Source organism: Nymphaea colorata, chromosome 5 (genome assembly GCF_008831285.2).
Source record: "Nymphaea colorata isolate Beijing-Zhang1983 chromosome 5, ASM883128v2, whole genome shotgun sequence".
NCBI classification, from domain to species: domain Eukaryota; kingdom Viridiplantae; phylum Streptophyta; class Magnoliopsida; order Nymphaeales; family Nymphaeaceae; genus Nymphaea; species Nymphaea colorata.
Window position 1 is genome coordinate 1,699,833 of NC_045142.1, and position 20,839 is coordinate 1,720,671.

At 40.3% G+C, this 20,839-nt stretch overlaps 2 protein-coding genes across 6 annotated transcripts; both read left to right on the plus strand.

Moving 5' to 3' along the window:
• Positions 1–1,183: 1,183 nt before the first annotated feature.
• Positions 1,184–8,959, plus strand: LOC116254192 (pumilio homolog 1-like). The gene is made up of 9 exons (XM_031629385.2): positions 1,184–2,154; positions 3,768–5,284; positions 5,369–5,510; positions 5,598–5,705; positions 6,174–6,386; positions 6,485–6,595; positions 7,377–7,571; positions 7,748–7,922; positions 8,498–8,959. The coding sequence occupies exons 1-9, from the start codon at positions 1,504–1,506 to the stop codon at positions 8,533–8,535; spliced, it is 3,150 nt and encodes a 1,049-aa protein (XP_031485245.1). The 5' UTR covers positions 1,184–1,503; the 3' UTR covers positions 8,536–8,959.
• A 1,658-nt stretch (positions 8,960–10,617) lies between these two features.
• Positions 10,618–18,695, plus strand: LOC116253869 (hsp70 nucleotide exchange factor fes1-like). Of its 5 annotated transcripts, none has more exons than XM_050077763.1 (7): positions 10,618–10,970; positions 13,688–13,830; positions 13,938–13,988; positions 14,637–14,858; positions 14,967–15,069; positions 16,305–16,873; positions 18,100–18,695. In XM_050077763.1, exons 1-6 carry the CDS (start codon positions 10,885–10,887, stop codon positions 16,855–16,857), a joined length of 1,158 nt encoding a protein of 385 aa, XP_049933720.1. In that variant the 5' UTR covers positions 10,618–10,884; the 3' UTR covers positions 16,858–16,873; positions 18,100–18,695. The 5 variants fall into 5 exon arrangements, with proteins under 5 accessions (XP_049933720.1, XP_031484701.1, XP_031484700.1 ...); XM_031628841.2 differs by having other exon boundaries at positions 18,164–18,694; XM_031628840.2 differs by lacking the exon at positions 18,100–18,695 and adding an exon at positions 17,069–17,515.
• Positions 18,696–20,839: the final 2,144 nt, after the last annotated feature.

Below are 20,839 nucleotides of genomic sequence, written 5' to 3' on the forward strand. Positions count from 1 at the left end.
TGTTGCTATATGACACATAAAAGTGTTTGATAACAAGAAGGCTTTATACAAAAAGGCTGTGTTCCATTACCAAAGCTCACCACACATCTAGAGGTGCAGCTAAAATTTTTTATGAGAAAGATCAAATTAAAGTTTTTAAATTTTGACAAGAACTTTTTTTATGAGAAAGATCAAATTAAAGTTTTTAAATTTTGACAATAACTTTTCAAAATTTTTATGTAAAACAACTGTAAATTTTTTTATATAAAACAACTAAAATTTTCTAAACTTTACATCTAATTTTTTAAATATTTTTCAACAGAGGGCTAAGGCCTCTACGAGCCCCCATGGCTCTGCACACATCCCCACCCTGACTCGCACCTATACTTATTTAACCAGATCTAATAAAAAAACCGTCCGATATGGATTTAAGCAATCAAAATTGAAAACGGGTTTGAGATACAATAGGATTCGAACCAAGTTCCTGTTGGATTTGTACCAGAATTTAAAAATCCAGATCTAAAATGCGATCACGGTAAATCTGACTAGGTCCAAACTCCTCGCCCTACTGCGGCGGGGGGTGAAGAAAGTCGCGAACTTGGTCGGGTTTTCAAGACCCCAAACGCGTCGCAGGGGGAACCGAAGACCCGCGAAGGGGCATTCCCGTCATTCGAGGCAAAAGTCAGGTTCCTTCAACACACGAACCAAAGGCAAAGAGATGCCCAAACTCGGACGCGTGCGAAGGAGACTGGGGCAAAAGTAAGCCCCTTGCGGGCCCCACAAAGTATCATAAATGACGTGGCAGTAGGGCGCTCCGTGTATCTATCCACTCCCCCCCCCCCATGAAAATGCCGTTTTAAAACCAGCTTCTGTCTTTCCTCATAAAACTGAAAAATGATTTCGTATCTCCAGATCAAGCCAAGCTTCTTTCTGCTGCCCACGTTGCGGGAAGGAAGTCCACGGTCTACGTGGGACTTTATTTTTGACTAGCATTGACGTTAGGATGCATCACAGGGTCGAGGGGGGGGTTTATTGGAAAGGGTAGAACTATTCGTTTCGGTTATTTATTGCGTGTTCTTATTTAAACGGAAATAAAACCCTAAAGGAGCGCCTCGCGAGAACCGCCCCGGTGCGATCCGGGCCGTCCGTTGGCCGATCGAATGGCTGATCTTCTCCGGGGCTGGCGCTTTTATCGCCCCTAAGTACCAAGCCGTTGCTTCCCTCTTCTTCGTAGTACTCGAACAAAGACACAGAGCGAGCGAGAAGCTACGGGGGGGAAATGGCGGCCGATCGGCAACTGAAAGCCGGGAAATCCCGCCGATCGACGCGATCGTGACAGGTGCTCTTGAATCCGCCGCCCGCGCGGGTGATTCGCCGGGACGATCGCCGTTCTCTGGTCGCTCATCGGTGAACGATAATTTGTTGTGTAGCTTCGTACGTTGAAATTCGTGTTTTTCGTGCTTGTTTCCGGCGGGCTATTGGGATAGGAGGTTGAGGAGTTTTAGGCTTTTAGCGTTTGAGGTGATGGTTACTGAGAGTCCTATGAAAATGATTTCTGAGATGGGAATGAGGCCGGGGATACTTGGAGAGAATCGCGGTGAGGGATCGTTCGGTGACGATTTGGGGAAGGAGTTGGAGTTTCTTCTGAAGGAGCAGCGGCGGCAGCAGGTGAGCGAGCGGGAGAGGGAGCTGAACCTTTTCCGGAGTGGAAGCGCGCCGCCGACCGTTGAGGGCTCGCTCGCGGCTGTCGGCGGGCTTTTTGGCGAGGGCGGTGGCCCCGCGCCTGTGGGGCTCGGCTCCGATGAGGAGATGAGGAACGATCCGGCGTACCTCTCCTATTACTTCTCGCACGTCAACCTGAACCCCAGACTGCCGCCTCCGGCACTGTCTAAGGAGGATTGGCGGTTTGCGCAGAGGTTCCAGGCCGGTGCGGGCGGAAGCTCAGTGCTTGGCGGGATTGGTGACCGGCGGAAGGGGAGCCAGGCTGCTGCCTCTGGGGGCGCACAGGCCGATGGGGGAAGCAGGTCTTTGTTTTCGTTGCAACCAGGGTTCAATTCGCAGGCGGAGGAGGCGATGCAGCAGTCGGCTGAGTGGCTTGAGCATGGGGGGGATGGACTGATCGGGTTGTCTGGATTGGGTTTGGGAAGACAGAAAAGCTTCGCTGATATTCTGCAGGTAAGATTTGAGACCATTTTTTCCCCCAAAATTTCGTTCTTTACTTAGGCAGCGGTTTCGTTTTTGAATGAAATGATCAAAATGTTGTAACTTCTCTTGATTACCAGTCGAGTGCTATTATTCTTATTGCAGTTACTGGTCGATATGACCAATGCAGAACTATCATACCCTTCTGCACCCGATGGTGCATACTTAGTCATTACCAGTCTCCGGGGATATTTTGAAACATCTTAACCATCTTTAGGTGGTGACTTCACTCTGTATTTAAAATTGATCAATCCATCTGAATAATGTTCTTTAGGTTCAGACAACATATTTATTTCCCGATATCTTTACTTTCTCCCGATATCTTTACTTACCCGCATCTGGTTGAATATAACTTGACTTGGCTATCAGGGCTTTGCAGAAAGGCCATTGGTCGGATGATACCGCCATTAGCTAGTCCGACAAGTAGATTAGTGGGTCTATCTCAGTTTCTTAGATCGACATGATGAGAGACGCAGAGATGGAATCTTAAACGTATTTTAGTCTATGCCTTGAAAGGTGCATGCGTTATCGCTTTTCATTTTTCTCATTGCGCTTTTGTTTTAACTCCTCATTAACTGAAAGTTTGAAGTTGCTCCCCTGGATTTGAATGGATTCCGCTAGTTTCTTGAAAGTTTCTTTTGCTTGTACTTCCCTACATCGTACTTTTTCAAGAACGCACCATTTGTGCGGATTAAACATTCTATAACAGCAACTTTATGTCCATCTTTGGAAAACCTCGCTATGTCCAGGAAACCATTCTCCATGAGACTCTGGCAACAGGTTCTCCGTTAATCTGTACGTATGGTACAGAAGAATAACCATTTATACTACTTTTTTGTCTGTTCTATAGTACGTACAACTAGACCCGTCATTTAAGGGTATTGTGGTTGGTACAGAGATGCATGTGAATGAGCCAATGAGGGGTGCTGGCTTGGGGCTTGCTCCTTTTGGCATTTTAAGCAAGCAGCAGTTGTTTGGTACAGCTGTGGTTAGGCACTAGTAAGTGGTTTCCTCCTTCAGACTAGGTTCTCCCTCATGTTGTTCCAATTCTGCAGCTAATCTATTCCATGTGTACTTGCTCGTAAGTTGAAAAACCACATGCTTCATGTTTGTTAAGCTTCTGGTTGAGTAAGCCTCCTAATAAAATTGTTAGCTTCAAAGTTTGTGACTCCTGGATATCAAGGCTTTTGCGGCTGCTGTTATATAACCAGATCTTGCTATACTGGTCCGGTGGTTCCACATTGCCATCTTCAACCTAAACCGTATATGCTGTTCTGTGGTTTCAAATTGTTCAATGTTCCACTGCTATTGCTTCAGCATGGCACTTGATTTGTTTATTGTGCACATGCAATCTTGAAGTTGGTGGCTGATGGAAGTTTCTCCTGTAACTTTTTGGGAGGCTTCATGGAATTGTGAAGCAAAGCATTTGCAGCACTGATTTTATTTTCACTATTCCCTTGAGTTTAACTTTGGTTCTATTTAAGAGATGCAATGAGGGACCAAAACTAAGTAGCTGTCCATTTCTTTTATGCATACAGATCTACTCTATGCTCTATCTTGGTAACTTTTTTGACTTGTGATAGCAGGAAGACCTTGGCCGCTCTAGTCCTGCTCCAGGTCATATTTCTCGTCCAGCAAGTCGCAATGCTTTTGGTGATGGTGATGAAGCCAAATTTGTGCATTTTCATCATGAAATCACGTCTTTGGAAAATCTGCAGCCTAGTACGACCATGCAAGGAACAGGTGGAGCACCACACCTTGGTTCATCAGCTTTTCCTTCTACTTTAGGTGCATCAATTCCACGAAGTGCGACTCCAGACCCCCAGCATGTTTCAAACTCTATCAATGCCAGCCTTTCAGCTGTGGGGGGCCGGCTTGCTTCTTCTGATAAGATGACTGTTGGTGGCCCAAGTTCACTAAGTCACGTTCCTCCAAATGTGACAGACTCTGACCTTGCAAACACTTTGTCAGGCATGAGCCTATCCAGAAATGATCTGGTTGATGAGGATCATCTATTGCAATCACAACTTCATCAGGAAATTGAAGGCCATTCAGATATCCTGTTTGAATTGCAGAGTAGCCATAGTAATGGCAAGCACCATCCATACTTGAAAAGTACAGAATCTCTGAATCTCTCAGTTGCATCTAAACCTATAAAAGCTTCATATGCTGACTTGGCAAAAAACAATGGAGCTGCAGGAGACCTAAACAATTCTTCAATTACTTCTGATGGGCAAGTTGACATGCCCAAACGGTCTGCTTCTTCTGGTAATTCATACAGGAAAATGCCAATTGCTGATTCCATTGCTAATACCATGGGGTCTCCTCATTATGATACCATGGATCGGTCAAATGATGGATTTGGAGGCTATGGTTTGGGTGCATATGCTGTTGATCCATTATTGTCGTCGATGATGACTAGTCAGCTTGCTGGTGGCAATTTGCCTCCTTTATATGATAGTACATCATCCATATTCGCCCCTGGAATGGATTCACAGGCATTAGGTGGTGGAATTTCCGCAGGTACAACTTTGAACAGGATTCCAAGTATGCAAAATCCCAATAGACTTGGAAGCCATGCTGCAGCTGGTCTTCAGTTGCCTGTGGTAGATCCTTTGTATATGCAAAGTTTGCATAGGAACTCAGAATATGCTGCACAGGTTCCTGCCAATTTTAATGATAGAAATTTTATGGGGAATTCTTATGTGGACTTATTACAAAAAGCCTATATTGGGGCATTGCTGGCACAAAAATCACAGTATAATATGCCATTTTTAGGGAAGCCTGGTGGACTAAATAACGGATTTTGTGGCAATCCTTCCTATGGAGTTGGTATGCCATATCCAGGGAGCATGTTAGCTAATTCTGTTATTCCTGGTTCTCCTGGTGGACCAGGAAGCCCCCTCAGACAGAACGAAAGGAATTTGCATTTTCCTTCTGGTATGAGGAGCTTGGGTGGTGGAGGTGTCATGGGTTCATGGCGCCCAGATAGTGGAGGTAATATGGAGGAAAGTTTTGCATCTTCCTTGTTGGAGGAATTTAAAAGCAACAAGACAAGATGTTTTGAGCTGTCAGAAATTGCTGGCCATGTTGTTGAGTTCAGGTGCTTGTTTGAATTTTAATTACATTTTGTAGTTTAATTGGAGCCCTTTTCAGATGGTTCTAATTTTGTTTCTGTATGAAACAGTGCTGATCAGTACGGGAGTAGGTTCATTCAACAGAAATTGGAAGCTGCCACTATTGAGGAGAAAAACATGGTCTTCCAAGAAATAATCCCTCAAGCCCTTTCTTTAATGACAGATGTGTTTGGAAATTATGTGATCCAGAAGGTACCTACTTTATCTTTTGGCAATCTGATTGATTTACTTATATCTTTTGAGCAAATTGTATATGGAATTGATAATTTGGCATGTCAGTTTTTTGAGCATGGGACTGCAGCCCAGAGAAGGGAACTAGCTGACCAACTTACTGGTCATGTTTTGACCCTAAGCCTTCAGATGTATGGCTGCAGAGTAATTCAGAAGGTAATAATTCTCTTTATTTTTGTGAATAAAAACTAGTCATGCATTCCAGTTTGTGTTTTTCTCCTGCAGCTCTTCTTGTTTTTATTTGCAATAGTATCCAATGTCATGCTCTTGTGCATTTAAGTGGAAGTTGGAAAATTCATGTATACAAGAATTTGTTTGCCATGGATGCATATGCCTTATGATACAATTTCAGTATCTATAAAAGTTTCAGGATCTGCTTCATGAGGAAATTTAATGTGGTTTTTTTAGTTTAGGAATTTGAAAAATTTGAAAAATGATAATCCTTTTGCTCATAAATGACCTGGCCTATTTTTTGAGTGGCATTGTCATAGACATGCATCAAGATTTTACGCCAAAAAAAAAAAGACAATTTATCATGTTTCTTTATCAGCATGTTTTTCTCCTGTTCTGATGTTGCTTTGAGAAAAAGATCCATTGTGGTTTTACTGATGAACTGGCATACAGGCAATTGAAGTGGTGGACTTGGACCAACAGACTAAAATGGTTTCGGAACTTGATGGCCATGTCATGCGATGTGTTCGGGATCAAAATGGCAACCATGTCATCCAAAAGTGCATTGAGTGCATCCCTCAAGATGCAATTCAGTTTATTATTTCTTCATTTTATGATCAAGTAGTAACATTGTCAACACATCCATATGGTTGCCGTGTCATCCAGGTTTGGGCCTTTCTTAATGTGTTTCATACTTTCATCTATTGTGCTGTGGCCTCCTGGTTTCATGTTTAATGAACATACTTTTTTTTACTGTGCAACAGAGAGTTTTAGAGCACTGTGATGATCCCAAAACTCAGCGTATCATGATGGATGAGATTATGCAATCTGTGTGCATGCTAGCACAGGATCAATATGGGAATTATGTTGTTCAGGTGTGTTACATGTATTTTTTCCTATTGTTGGGTTTTAGCCTGTTTCTATGATCTAGAGAAGCATGAACACTAGTAGTTTGAAAGAGCATGTTGGTCATAAAAATGGAATTCTTTTACTGAAATAGCAATTTTCCTGCCCTATGATAGTTGCTTTTTTTGTGTGCTTAAAGTGGTTCTTAAGCCATGTTAAGAGAACTTGGGGATGGCAAAAAGCTGCCTTGTTAATCAGAGCTGCTTCTTTTTTGTCTCTGATTGTTAATTTTGTCTGAATGTTGGATGCAATAATACGTGTTGAACCTCATCTCATGGAATGCGGACAAGGAAATCCTGTTTGGTTTAGTATACTACTGGATGCTACCTTTAGTGTTCCCAAAAGCTGTTTGTAGTTGGGCCTTTAAGAAAAGTATTTTGTCTAACATTTAAATGAAAATAGTAAAATGTATTCCCATGTTTCACTAAACAGGTGATGCTTCTTGGGGGTCTGTAGCAGTAGTAACTGCCTTTTGTTTTTATCATATTGTTTCTAAGTAGACATATGTAATATAAAACTGACTTCTTCTAAATGATCACCCCAAAATAAAAGTTAGGATAGTATGACACACGTGTCTGTTGACATTATGATTTCTACTTCATATAGTCTTCATTTATGATTTTTGTTTTCCATGTGTTGCTGTTGCTATTGGTCATGCAGTTTTAGGTTTTGTTTCTCTCATTTATTAGTCATTTTATGTTGACTGGCTTTCTGTAAAACTTTATGTTGGTATGAATTGCATTGGAACAGCATGTTCTAGAGCATGGGAAACTACATGAACGATCAGCTATAATAAAACAGTTAGCTGGACAAATTGTTCAAATGAGCCAACAGAAGTTTGCTTCTAATGTGGTTGAGAAATGTCTCACATTTGGTGGGCCAGAAGAGCGTCAGATTTTGGTCAATGAGATGCTTGGTTCAACTGATGAAAATGAGCCGTTGCAGGTTTGTAACTCTGTTCTCTAGCAAATGCAAAAGTCCTTATTTTTCATGGCTAGATGCTAGTTCTTAGTTTGTTGACCTATTCCAGATTATGTCCTGCAAGTTCTACTTCTGAATAGTGGATTTACTTTTTTATATAGGTCAATTATTTCCTTGATATTAATGTTGTCTGGCTGCAGGCAATGATGAAGGATCAATTTGCAAATTATGTTGTACAGAAAGTATTAGAAACCTGTGATGACCAGCAGCGTGAGCTTATCCTCTCACGAATTAAGGTTCATTTAAATGCTCTGAAGAAGTACACGTATGGAAAGCATATTGTAGCACGTGTAGAGAAACTTGTAACTGCCGGAGGTGTGTTGGTTTCTTCATTTTTCTGGTTTGTTTTCTCCTTTCTAGTCTGTAGTTGCTTGTTGACAATTCGAGGGTCTGTCATCACTTGAAAAGCCATGTTTTGGTTGGTGTTATCAACTCTAAGGCATCAGTTCTACTAAATAGTATGAGTCCAGGTTCCTTAAATTTGAGTTGTACCAATCGTCTTAGGGTTGGTATAGAACGCACAACCGAGTCTCATGACTCGAATACAGGTAGCTAATTTGACTATATTTTCCGATTTCATGACCAGGGTTACAAGCATGGTCCATCTGACATGTGATGGACATGCTTTTCTTGGCGTGCATGATAAATATTGTAGCCAATCTTACAAAAATGAGGCTGATGAGCCAACCCCCATCTTCCATGCTCGACCTACATTGTAGACGAGCTGCTTGTGGCTCAGGTTTCTTAGATCATTGATAAGAATGGAACTTCATTCTGGTTGAACCAGATCGGACCATTATAACCTGCTTTGGTTATTTATCAATGGGAGGTTTTAGCCCTTACGTTCTTCAAGTTTTGGAATTCACTAACTATACGTCTCCTGATTGCAGAGAGGCGCATTGGAGTGCAGGCTTCTAATTCATCTTAGGTGAGATGGATTGTGCAGGATGTTGTACAGCTAACCCGAGGCTTGGAGAGTGTACAAGCTTGACTGGAAATAAAGGTGTTTCCTTTGTACTGAAACTTGTACATTGTGTAGTTTGAGTTGAGAGGGTTTGTTATTGAAGATGGTAGGAGTTGCTGAGAGGCCCAGATGGTGAATATTTCACGTGCCCCTGCAAAAAAAGCATTTGCAGCAGAGACGATAAAAGAGACTGCAAAATCTCTTTGTTGTACAAAGAAGTGAGGTGATGTTAGGAGTAAATTAAGGTAACTGTACAAATGTCACCATGTGGAGAGCCGTCACTGTTTTAGGTTCGCTAGGAAATTTTCCATAGAGATAATTTATTTATTCTTATGAATATGAATTAGCCTGAATATTTGATGGTTAATTTCATGAGTTGATTTCTGTATGTGGCTTTGGTTTCATTATCTCTTTCTTTGTCTTTTTTTTTTTTTTTTTTTTTTGGGTATGCGTTGTCATGGTTGTAGATAATTATGTAATTACTGACTGCCACGACATGGATTAAGAATCAAAGCTTTTACTTAAACTGCCAGATGTGGATTTTCTCATATCTTATCACGTCATGTTGTTAGGTGATCAGACTTTTCAAGGCTCCTCTTGCTATGTTGAATATGAACTGTAAGTTCATTCAGGAGGACTGACCTCTCTCTCTCTATCTCTCTCTCGCTGAAGGGCAGGGGTCCCCCACTCTTCTTCCCTCTCATCTCTCCCTGGAGGGCGGGGAGCAACTTTCAGAAATTCGGAGGGGGTCTGTCATGTCCTTCCCTGTTGGATGGGTTGAGCCTCTCTCTCTCTCTTACACACACACACACACACAATACACATGTGCGGAGGCTTGAGGCATTTGCAGACCTCAAAGGTTGGACTACCTTCATTTTGAAGTGTAGAACATAATGGCAAAACACCTTAGGCTTTGATTTTAAACTTATCTCCTTCAATTTGAAGTTCGCAAGTCTAATAATAATTGAATAAGAGGTGGCGGAAGCCTTTGGTTGGGCTTAGGAGATTGTTAGGTATTGATTCTATTGAGATGAAGTCAACAGGTTTTGGACATTGATGTAATGGCCTATCTCCGCTTAAGTGTCCAGATGGATGGTTTAGTCACTATCATGGCGGACTTCAGTTCCTAGTTACAAAAGCACGAAACATGGTAATTGGTAGTATGACTATACATGCTCCCTGAGTGTTTTGATATGTCCTTTCCATGCATATATCAGGTGTGAAAATTCCCTACTCACCAGAACTGACCCAACTTTTTACAGGATTTGTACTCTTAAACAATTCTTTTTTCTGATTGGCACGAGATCCAATATTTACGTCATTTGGTCCGCTTCTCAGATCTCCAACGCAGTTAGTTTGGTCACTTGAAAAGCATTCCGAATCTGGCTGGTACGGCGTCGTGCCTTTTCTACTGGATTCATCTAAATAATTCCATTAAGGAACGTATGGGCTATCGTCTTTCATTATAAATAAACATACAGGTATGATCCGCCGATCCCCACTATCATAGTGAGAACTCGTCAGGTTTTCTACTAGAAAGCAACGAGTTTCTCATAATTGAGAAACGAAGTTGAAATGAGTTTCCCGTATATGAGAATTGAGAAATGAGCTTCTCTCTCTGTGGTGTTTAATAGAAACAAAAAACTTTTGAAGATGGGTGCTCGTACGCCCCGTAAACTGGCCCGTCAACCAGAAGCAGGAAGTATCCAACTTCAAACAACACGCTTTTCTATTATATAGAGGCATCACTATCGTTTATCACTTCCAATGGATTGTGTCAAACATTTTATTGTTGGATTTAAGAACAACATCCATAATCTCACCATGTTCATTGGAGGAGAACACGGTATTCTTACGTGTATTTCGCAGAAGGACAATGTTTTTTCTTTTTAAACGCTTTCGAAGGGTTCAAATCTAGATCATATTCTCAAAACCGTTTCCAAACTTCTTTTACCGGATTCGGTTCCTAGCGTGGTTCGGATTCTGAGAGCATGCCATATCCACTGCTGAGTAGGGGTGTAAATATGCGTGCAAGTGGTTGGTCGGTTTAGTTACGCTTGTTCGGGAAAGGCGGTAGAACTAGAAGATCCGAGACCTCCCTCCTTCCATGAGGATTGAGGCGTTTTTCTAAAACCTTCTCCCTCTCACTCTCCCTGGTTCTTCCTCTTCATCTTCTTCAGCAGGAGGAGTCGAGTCTAATCGCCTTGACATCTTCGTGAATACTGAGTGTAGTGGCTGCGGCAAGAGGTTTATTCGGAGGCAGTCCAAGGACATCTCACTCTTCGCTACGACTTCTGTTTTTGAAGCTTGGAAATGGCGGGAGAGAGACCGAAGTGGGACGGGTTGCTGAAATGGAGTCTCTCGCACTCTGAGGGAACCAGAACTACTCGGAATTTGAGGTGGCTATCCTTTTCCCGACGTCCTTTTTTCTTGATTTATTCGGCAACTCGGAGTCGATAACTCACGAGTAGTTGATGATCCATCAACTCGTGTCACTTCTTTCGTTTCGTACTCGGATCGATCTTGATGACAGAAGATTTTAGTTTTTACTTCTAGTTTTTTTGTTTGTTTCCGATGTCTATTAGAAATTTTCTCTGGTTTTTCGTTCTGTATTTTGTTCCTCGCTGTTTTGATCATTACATTGTGGGATTTACCAAGGATTCAGGACTTCTCTTGTCATGGATTATCCTCTAGGCCATAGTTCTTTCTCGTCCACAAGTAACGACTGGTAAGGACGTCAACGATAACATCCCTTAATTGAAAAATGACAGTTAGCCATTGGAAATGACAGTGCGTGAGTAGGCTACCGTTCTTTCACAGAACTGCAACTGAAAATCAAATATTTTATCCTTTGTTAATATCAAGCATCACAATTGTTTTCCGACGGTAGGATACAGAATTCAGAATGTGCATGGATTCTTTAAGCGAGGAATGTTGCAGGATGTAATTTTGCTTGTTCACAAATGTAACTGTGCCTAGGGAAAAGTATTTGTGCTTTCCGTTTGTATCGAAGTTCTATGTTTACAACTTTGATATGACATTGAATTATCGATACAACGGGAATTATGCATTTCGAGGAGTAATTGTTGTACGAGGATAGTTTAAGATCTAATTTTTCTAGTTGCTTTGGATGGATAGTTATCTGTTTATTTCTTCTTCACATGGAAGTTCTCGTGAAACGTATCTATCTGTTTCCTTGCATTGGAGTTTTCTGACATGACGATGCTGCAAAGAAAATAGAAATTGTGGAAATGTCTGACCCCCACGATACCTTGGAATACAAAAATCTGACCTCGTAATAGGTCTGTCCGTCTGTGATTGTCATCTAATCTTGAATTCACGAATATTCTGAGCATATCCAGTGGTGAATGTTGGTTTTGTTGAAGGCTTGAAGCAACATTTTGTGACTCTTATTCTAAAATATGTAGTTGGTGCCTCAAATAATAGTTGGTGCCTCAAATAAAATCTATCACCATGTTGTGCACTGTGAAATCCTTGAACGGTTGAACCCATGAAAAATCTGAGAGGTTTTTGCATATAGACGCTGAGAATGGTGAGATGTAGTTTAGCTGCACGGTTTGGAAATATTAGCCAAAAAGAAATAGTGATGTCTGAATCTGCCTTATAAAGAGGAAAAGCTGGTACGCCCTTTGCATTTTCCATCCATATTTGCCTTAGAAACGTCTGTCATTCATTCGTAAATAGAAATTTCAAGACCAAGCATGTATTAAAATTTGTTTCTGGAGAGCAGGTATTTGACAGCTAAAAGAGCATGAAAGGAAATGATCAAATAAGTCAGCTAGAAAAGTGATTAGTAAACTAAGAAGAAGGCATCAGAAAACTTGATATTCTCCAAGAAAAGGGATGGATGTTCGAGGATTTTGGTGAGGAGGCATATTGTGATTTTATGAAACCACTAACAAGGTTCAAGTATCTGTTTAATCGTTGCCTAAATTGTCAAAATCGGAAAGCAAACATAAGTCAGTCATGATCCTAAAAAGACTAATCAGGATTAGTCAAAACTAATACGTTTGAATTCATCCAAGTCAGTTAGCTAAAGTAAAATTAATAAAAAAAATTGTAAAAACACTGTCAGCCAGTTATATATATATATATATATATGCAAACAGTGCCATCTTGGAACTAATTTTTCCAATCCCTTTCTCTCTACCTTGCACTCTTTTTCTCTTTCTCAAAGTATTCTTCTGTTTTTCTTTTCCACAACCATGCTTCTACCCTATGATTGGTGGATCATGGGTGGGAAAGGGAAACTAGGGCTAGCTGACATGGTTAGTCAACTAGTCCATGACCTAAGGCCCTACCTGCTGCATGGTGATGGTTTAGTTAGCCGACTAATTGCCTAAGTTCACAAGAAAGTGGACTATGTGGTCTAAGTGAAGGTATCAGATGGTGAAGCTTGCCCCTTGTGAGAAATCCTACATCCATGGAACATCATTTGGGAGGCCTTTCCTTTCTGCCTTGAATTAAATCACGAATGCAAGTGCAATGTTACAACCATTTGAGTACTTAGGGGTCGGGTGTGATGCACTTGGACCTCAACCTCTTAAGTCATTACTCATATATGAGAGGTAAGTAGGTGGGTAACTGTGTGACCATCTTAAATATGTGGATAGCTTTGTTTGAGAGTTAGAGATCACTCCTTTAAAGGGTTCCTAATATAAATAAAACTAAAATATTTTAAGCAACGGACAAGAAAGTTGTGGTTAATCTAGTTTGGCCGCATGTGTGTTGCCCACGAGCTGGTTTTAGTGTGGTGCATTTGCACAATTATAACGCTTTACTGCTCAATTATGTGTCTGTGGCAGTGTAGTTTCTTATATTGTAGCCTTTGAGTTATTTGGATTATGTAACAGGTAATATACTAATTGTGTTTCTTTTGGAGAAGAGTTATGGTTTTTCTTTTGCCTCTTAAAGAGGTTTTTTAATATAAAATCTCTTGTGAGATTCCACTATAATTGTGACTACGGGAATCTGGGTTAATGGAACTTTTAAAAAAATTGAGTTATTTTAGGATAGTTATGTGAATTCCTGTAAACTACTCTTTTATGCTAAAGTCTTGGTTTTATGCTCTTATTTATGATAATGTTGCCTGCAGTGAGGAGGATAGAAAATGGTTCCTAGAAGCAATGGAAGGTCAAACAGTTAATGTTCTCAAGAGAATGAAGGAAATTACTCTTGTTATGAAAACTCCAGAGAACATTTTGGAGACTCAAGGTGTGACAGCTGCTGATATTGAAGGTATTCAATTATATTACCAATGTTTGTTAATGTGATGGTTTTAACTTCACTTGAATATTCTAGAGTTTGCTGTCAATATGTCATTTGGCCGAAGTTTTGCTTTGCAGGTATGTTAGATGAGCTGCAAGAACATGTTGAGTCAATAGACATGGCTAATGGTAAGTATGTCTATTAGCTTCTTGTATAGGCTACTTTTCTGCAGCATTTTATAAATGATGGTGGAATTATCCGCTTCGCACTTCACAGTTAACTTGCAGTCACAAAAATGTTGTATACTGCAATTCATTTATATGTTTAGTATCTCAAGACTTGAATTTCATTGTTGATAGCATGTGAGTCTAATGACCTGTAAATTAACCTTTTATTTGTTCACAGTTCTCTAGCCATTAGGTTGCGTGGGTGAATGGGAAAAAAGATATGGTACTAGTAGTTATGTTCTCTGAAGCATGGTCACAAATAACGTTTTGGAATTTTAAACGGTGTTTTTTTTTTGTTTTTGACGTTTTTTAAAAAAAACGTGTTTTTTTTTAAAGTTTTAAACGACAATTTAAGTTATCGTGTTTTTTGTGACTATGCTCGGAAGTGCTGCTGAACAGGAGGCATCAAGAAGAAAAGTGGGTTATGAGTAAAATAACACATTATTGTTCCCTCGTAATGAAGAGTTCTTGGTTTTCACTTTGTCTATTCACTTTGCCTAATTGCTTGGGTTTCTGCTCAATGTGCTCATCTTGCTCTATTGTATAAGGCATCCAATTTTTGCTCATCAATGAATATAACTATGAGATCTGTTTGTTTTGGTCAATCAGATCTGCATGCAATAGGTGGGCTGGTACCTTTACTAGGTTACTTGAAGAATTCACATGCTGGAATTCGAGCAAAAGCAGCTGAAGTGGTAACCACTGTTGTGCAAAACAATCCTAGAAGCCAGCAACTTGTGATGGAAGCAAATGGGTTAGAGCCTCTTATGTCGAACTTCAGTTCAGATCCAGATGTCACAGTCCGGACGAAAGCACTTGGTGCAATATCCTGTGTGTAATTCTTGAAACATTCTTTTTGTTGGATTTACAATTGGGTGGACCTCGTATCTACCTGTTCTTTTTATGGTAATGTGTCTACCTTTTCCTCTACACTTTCAGCTCTGATTCGTCATAACAGACTAGGACTCTCTGCATTTCGACTGGCAAGTGGATATGGTGCGCTGAAGGATGCTCTTGGTACAGATAGCATAAGATTTCAAAGGTAATCCTTGATTTGTCCACAAATTTAATTAAAATTTCACCCTTGTCTAATGATTCTTGTCTAATTAAACGAAAATTTGCATTCTTGTCTAATTAACAGAATGCAAGTCACTATGACTTGGACTTCGGAAAGTAGGTCCAGACTCCAGTTGCTGATGTGTTTAAATTTACTTCCTCTTCTAGCTACCACACGACGCACTATTAAAGAAAAATCCATGTTGACAAGCATACAATGCTCTCAAATAAAGATGTGCTTATTTGGAAAAGTAGTGATCACATCCATTTGGACTGTTGAATGAATGAAGTATTTGCTTGGGATTCCTAGTGTTCGACACAACTGAATTGAATATTTGGTGATCTAGTTTCTTACATTATCATGATCACCATCACTATCCAATAGCAAATAGCAAAAACATCCTAAACGTAAATCGAGTCATGTGTGCTATGTTTCATGGACACTTCCAAAAATATGAAGTGTCGGTATCTGGCAGTGTCTGATGCTGGCACCCGTTGGCACTTTTGAGACAATCTATTTTTGAACTGTGATGAGGCACTGTGCCGTTTTTATTTCCCTCTTTTTTTCCCTCCTTGTTCTCCCCTTCTCACTTCTCCTTTTCTTTTGTTCTCGTTTTCCCTTCTCTTTTTTGTTAAGTCACCCCCTCACTCTCCTTTTCTTTTCTACAGCTCCTTGTCATCTGTTTTAAATTGCGACAGGAGGTTTGTCGTCCTTTTAAAAAGGACAACAGGAGGTTTCTTCATTCTCTCTGCATCTCCTGACATCCCTTAAAAAGGATGATAGGGGTCTATCATCCTTTAAAAAAAGATGAGCAGGGGTCATTTTTAAAAACAATATTTAAAAAAAAATTATTTAATCAAATTTTAATTAGACTAGAATAACATTAATATAAAAAAATTTAATGTAAACAAATAAAGCTATCACATAGTTAATTAATTTATATAACGGATTTTAAATTATCATTTTATTATTTTTTATTTGTAAAGGTTTTTTATTTCCCCATAAAATTATATATATATATATATATACACACAGGTGTGTCCAGTTGTCTAATTTCTTAGGGTTTTTAATATCTGTCCCTCGTGTTTGTGTCTACCATTGACCCCCGTGTCTGTGCAGTGTGCCCATGCAACATTGGTATGTTTCTTATGCTATAGTTCAGTGTCCTTGTGAATAACTAGTACATTGGGTATTGTTGATCGTGCTAATAAATTTTGCAGGAAGGCCCTTAACTTGATCCAGTACTTGATGCAAGAGAATAAGGCCGACTGCATGGTGCTCTCAGAGCTTGGTTTTCCTCGCATGATCATGCATCTAGCAGCAAGTAAATCGGCAGATGTTCGTGAAAGTGCTCTTGGTAGCCTTCTTGAGCTGATTAAAGGGGGTGGTATGGGCATAATAAGTGGTGCTAGTGCTGAAGAAGGTGAGGAGTTAAAGCAGATCCTCCAGCAGCGCATTGATGGAATCATCACAATGGCTCCCGATGACCTTGGGGCTGCCAGGGAAGAGCGACAGCTGGTGGATTTGCTTTGGCGGGCATGCTACAATGAGCCATCATTGCTACAAGAAAAAGGATTGGTTGTGCTTGCTGGAGAGGATGAACCAGCGCCTGATGTCGCAGGCAAGATGTTCGAACCACCACTTCGCAGATGGGTAGCCAAACAAATATCAGATGAAAAGAATTATGACCCTAATCCATTGTTCCTAGGTTATGCACCTCCAACAGAATCTCACGCTGAAAATGCGAATAATGAAAATGATGGTGCTCCATGATGCTATACCGAGGGAGGTAAAAATTAAAAGGGTTTTAACCTTGCCAGTTCCTTTTGGTGCTCTCTGTGGTTGTCCGAAGGGAATTTTTTGCATGATGCATCCTTTATCACTGGTGCTTCTTTTTTCTTAAATTGATTAGAAGATATAGAAATGAAGTTGTTTGAAACTAAATGTGGACCGTGCTTATTAGCTTTCATTATTTCATTTTCAGAGGTTTCTGTCATCCATGTCGATGGTTGTCATATGTATGGCGTATATATTGAGCATCATTTTCTACCCTCATTGTTGTTTGAGCTGGGGAAGCTTTGTAACATGGATGCGTCAAAAACGGCGCCGCACCTGAGTGTTGACTTAGATGTAGGTGTGGCTTGGTTGCACCATCCGATGAGCTGAGGAAGCTTTGTAACATGCACGCTTAGTGGTGGAGTTAGGATTTTCTTGCTCGAGGAAGTGCAAGTTTGGTGTAGGCACCCTATGTAAATTTTTGGGTTGTCATGTCACGATTTCATGTCATTCATAAAAATAAAAATGACGCACATCTGCCCTCATTAGTCTCTGCCACTGGTATTACAGAAGCTCTTTATCGTACGATGTACAGATAACATTGTTAGGAACCACAAAAAGTGTTATGAATATGATGGTACTGGTTGGTGGCTTGGTTGACTGATGGAAGATTTTGTAGTTCAAGGCTCCTTTTAATTTAAAACCTTACGAACTTGAAGCCTGAGGAGGACGAACAATTGCAGGTTAACCTTGAAAATGAAAGGGAAGATGAGCGAAAACTCGATAAAAAGGGGTGTCAGGCTTCCTTTCTGAAAAACATAACCATATCTTAAGATGCAATCTCCGTATCATATATAGGTAACATATGGTCTACGATACATAAGCATTTTGTCTATCGATGTCATATTGTATAGGTTTTTCCAACCTATACGATATGCTTGCTTATTGGTGGAGATCGGATTTTTTGGCCGAACGCTGCTTGAGTCACTAGCGCAGGTTTGGTATAGGTACCTTTGTAAATTTTTGAGTTGTCATGTCACGATTTTATGTCATTCATAAAAATAAAAATGACGCACATTAGTATCGTACGATATGCAGATAACATTTCTATATGGTGGTACTGGTTGGTGGCTTTGGTTGGCTTTTGATGAAGGATTTCGTAGTTCAAGATTCCTTTTAATTTAAGACTTTATGAACTAGAAGCCTGAGGAGGACGATGACATGTATAATAAATTGCAGGTTAAGCTGGTGAAATCGGATTTATCAGTCTCGATTCTCACCTTAATGGTTTCCCCTTTGTCAGGAGGGCAAGATGAACGGCAAATGGAGAGAAGCCCAGCCGTTGCATCGCGGAAAATTTTAAAGGTCTGTAGTTCTTCCGAGAGATCTTCGACACTGAGACACTGCCAGTGGGACAGCATCCATTATTTTGCTGGGAAGATATGAAAATATTCGAGCAAGTTCATGGCTTCTCGTGGGGCATTCTAAGGGAGGCGAGCCTCTAAGTTGGCGTCAATTATTGATGTGGAACTTGTGTTCCCAAAATCTCCACGTATGCGGCGTTCCGGTGGTCTCTACTTTGAGTGGTAGATGGCTTCCCTGCGCCTGACTCATGCTTTATGTCTTCCTGGTTGAAAGGGAAAGAGCAACTTTGCTTCTCGTCTTTTTGCCTTTGTTCCCTTTTGCTCCTAACCTTTTTCTTCGTCTTTAAAGCTTTAATTTTTCTTACTCTCTGGATTTTAACAGGAGGGCGCAAAACATTATGGTAATACTTGTAACTCAGCTGTCCACTGGGTTTGGAAAAACTATTTAGCTGCTTTGCTGAAATGGGAAAATGATTTTTTTTTTTTTGCCGTTGACTATGGAAGAAATTATTCATTCTTATCTTCCCCAGAAATCATCGACAAGTCTAACTATTTTTGTATTGAACAGAATTCGACCAATTAATTCAGGATCGCACCCATTTTTACTAGGTATTGCCTGTTGCTGCTAAGTGAGCGGGGATGGGAACTGACAAACACAAAGTCTAAAGCGGGTGGATGGAACTAATGGGATGTTTATGAAATTCAATAGTAACGACGACGATGATGAAGATGCTGATGGCATAGTGGTCGGATGAGGTGACTTTATTAGTGGAAGGCAAGTTGGATCTGCGCGTCAAAATCTTGTGCAGAAAGAAGCATTGATTATTGACACCATCGCCTCGTTGGCATGAAGGCATGACAAATTTAACGCATCCACACTTGCAGTCTTCAATAAATTTTCTCTCTCAAATTGAGTGACGCGAGGTTCTTGGCCTTACCTTTTTCTCTCCTCTTGTTTCTTTCTGCTGCCTGTAATTTCCGTTGTCCTTTGATCATGACGATGATGAACTGAAAGGGCTTCAGAGTTCCAATGTGGTATCGTCCATTTAGGGCAATGCTCACGAGACGTCGGCAAAGAACCTCCCACTGTTGGGCTCTGACTGTAGAGGCCTGAAACGATGAGGCTTCATTGAATAGGGAGGATCACCCTTTGTCGGAGAGATTAAAACCTCTTTCTTTTTACCCTTATTTTCGGGCATCTTGGAGAATTTGGTGAGAGTGGAAGACTCGTCAACTTGAATGTAGAAGAATAACATTCAGAAGAATCGAATTAACGATCAGGTTTATACTACCAACTATGCCCTGGACTTCAGGGCCATGCTTTTCATAAAATATAATAATATGTCCACACAGCACTTTTTCCACTTCTGATTTGCAAATTCTTCCATCTGATCTGAGAGCCAATTAATTTCACTTGGCATCGATTTCAATGCCGACGGGGCTTTCAATGTATTTTATCTGCATCTCGAAAAAACAGTTTCCTTTGGGGCAAAGGAACTCTTTCTTCTTTCTTCTGGAAGGATACTTGGGAAAAGGTTTGTTGTTTTCCAATCTGTGATGCAGTAAAATTTAGACTCAGCCAGCTCGTTTGTATTGATGAATGCATTGGAAATTGGTATCTTGGTGATTATGATTTCTTGAAAGAAAATTGTTATTGTTTGAGACATAAAAGCTTGTTGCAGTACGTGATCGTGACCTTTTCTGCTGTTAATGGTTTAAAACTTGCATTTCGATTAGATAAACTATGTCGATCACATCTACCAAATTGTTTTGACTACCATCTGATGATCTGTTCTTAACGATTTTGAGACCGAAAAAGTGAGACACTAAAATTTGAAACACAGATCCAACTTATATAAAAACATCTGGTTGTGTCTGTGTACTGATCTTTATGAGATTACCATGTACTCCTTGGTACTTGTGTCCCACCCCACGCTGCACCCATACCTTTCTAACATAGATCGCAAGTGTTTGTGGTTAAGGGATATAGAAAAACTTTAGTTGCCGTATCATTTGGGATGTAAGGAATTCCAATTCAGGCCAGGAAATTTCTTGAAAAATCTGTGCGCAAAAATGGCTGACCAAGTCCAATTTTGAAAAAGGGAATCGTGTAAAAAAAAAAACACATTACATGAGCTTTTTTAATGCACTTTTAATATTTTAAACTGTCATTTTATTTGTATGCTAACACGCTTAGACCCATTGATCGGAGAGGGAGGAGAGGCGGAAGTAGTACCCTGAAGAGGATGAAGTCTCTTCTTTTTTCATTCTGTTTTAGAGTTTACTGTTTTGGGACTTGAATAAAAAGCAGAATACCCAATCATCTAAGCATCATGCCATCGTCCATAGAAATCGAAATGAGTCTTTCAACACTTTGTTAATTCAACTATGGACGAGCAAGGGACAAACATCTGTTTGGTTGTGAAATTTTTGACATTATAAAGTTGCAACATGGGTTGAGAGACAGGATGCTGCACGCTGAACTCTGTGAAACCATGTGGCCCTTTATTCCGCCGGCAGCACAAGGACTCACCTCGGCTGATGCATAAGGTGGGCGCCTTTTAATAAGTCAACTGAGGCTTGAAGGCAGGCTTAATCGAGTACTTATTTCGTAG

Bases quoted from the DNA above. Each gene is read 5' to 3' on its own strand.
- LOC116253869 (XM_050077763.1), top strand. From the start codon at position 10,885: ATGGCGGGAGAGAGACCGAAGTGGGACGGGTTGCTGAAATGGAGTCTC. The intron at 10,971-13,687 runs GTGGCTATCCTT...TGTTGCCTGCAG, and splicing joins AGAACTACTCGGAATTTGAG to TGAGGAGGATAGAAAATGGT. The intron at 13,831-13,937 runs GTATTCAATTAT...TTTGCTTTGCAG, and splicing joins GACAGCTGCTGATATTGAAG to GTATGTTAGATGAGCTGCAA.
- LOC116254192 (XM_031629385.2), top strand. From the start codon at position 1,504: ATGGTTACTGAGAGTCCTATGAAAATGATTTCTGAGATGGGAATGAGG. The intron at 5,706-6,173 runs GTAATAATTCTC...ACTGGCATACAG, and splicing joins GCTGCAGAGTAATTCAGAAG to GCAATTGAAGTGGTGGACTT. The intron at 6,387-6,484 runs GTTTGGGCCTTT...ACTGTGCAACAG, and splicing joins ATGGTTGCCGTGTCATCCAG to AGAGTTTTAGAGCACTGTGA.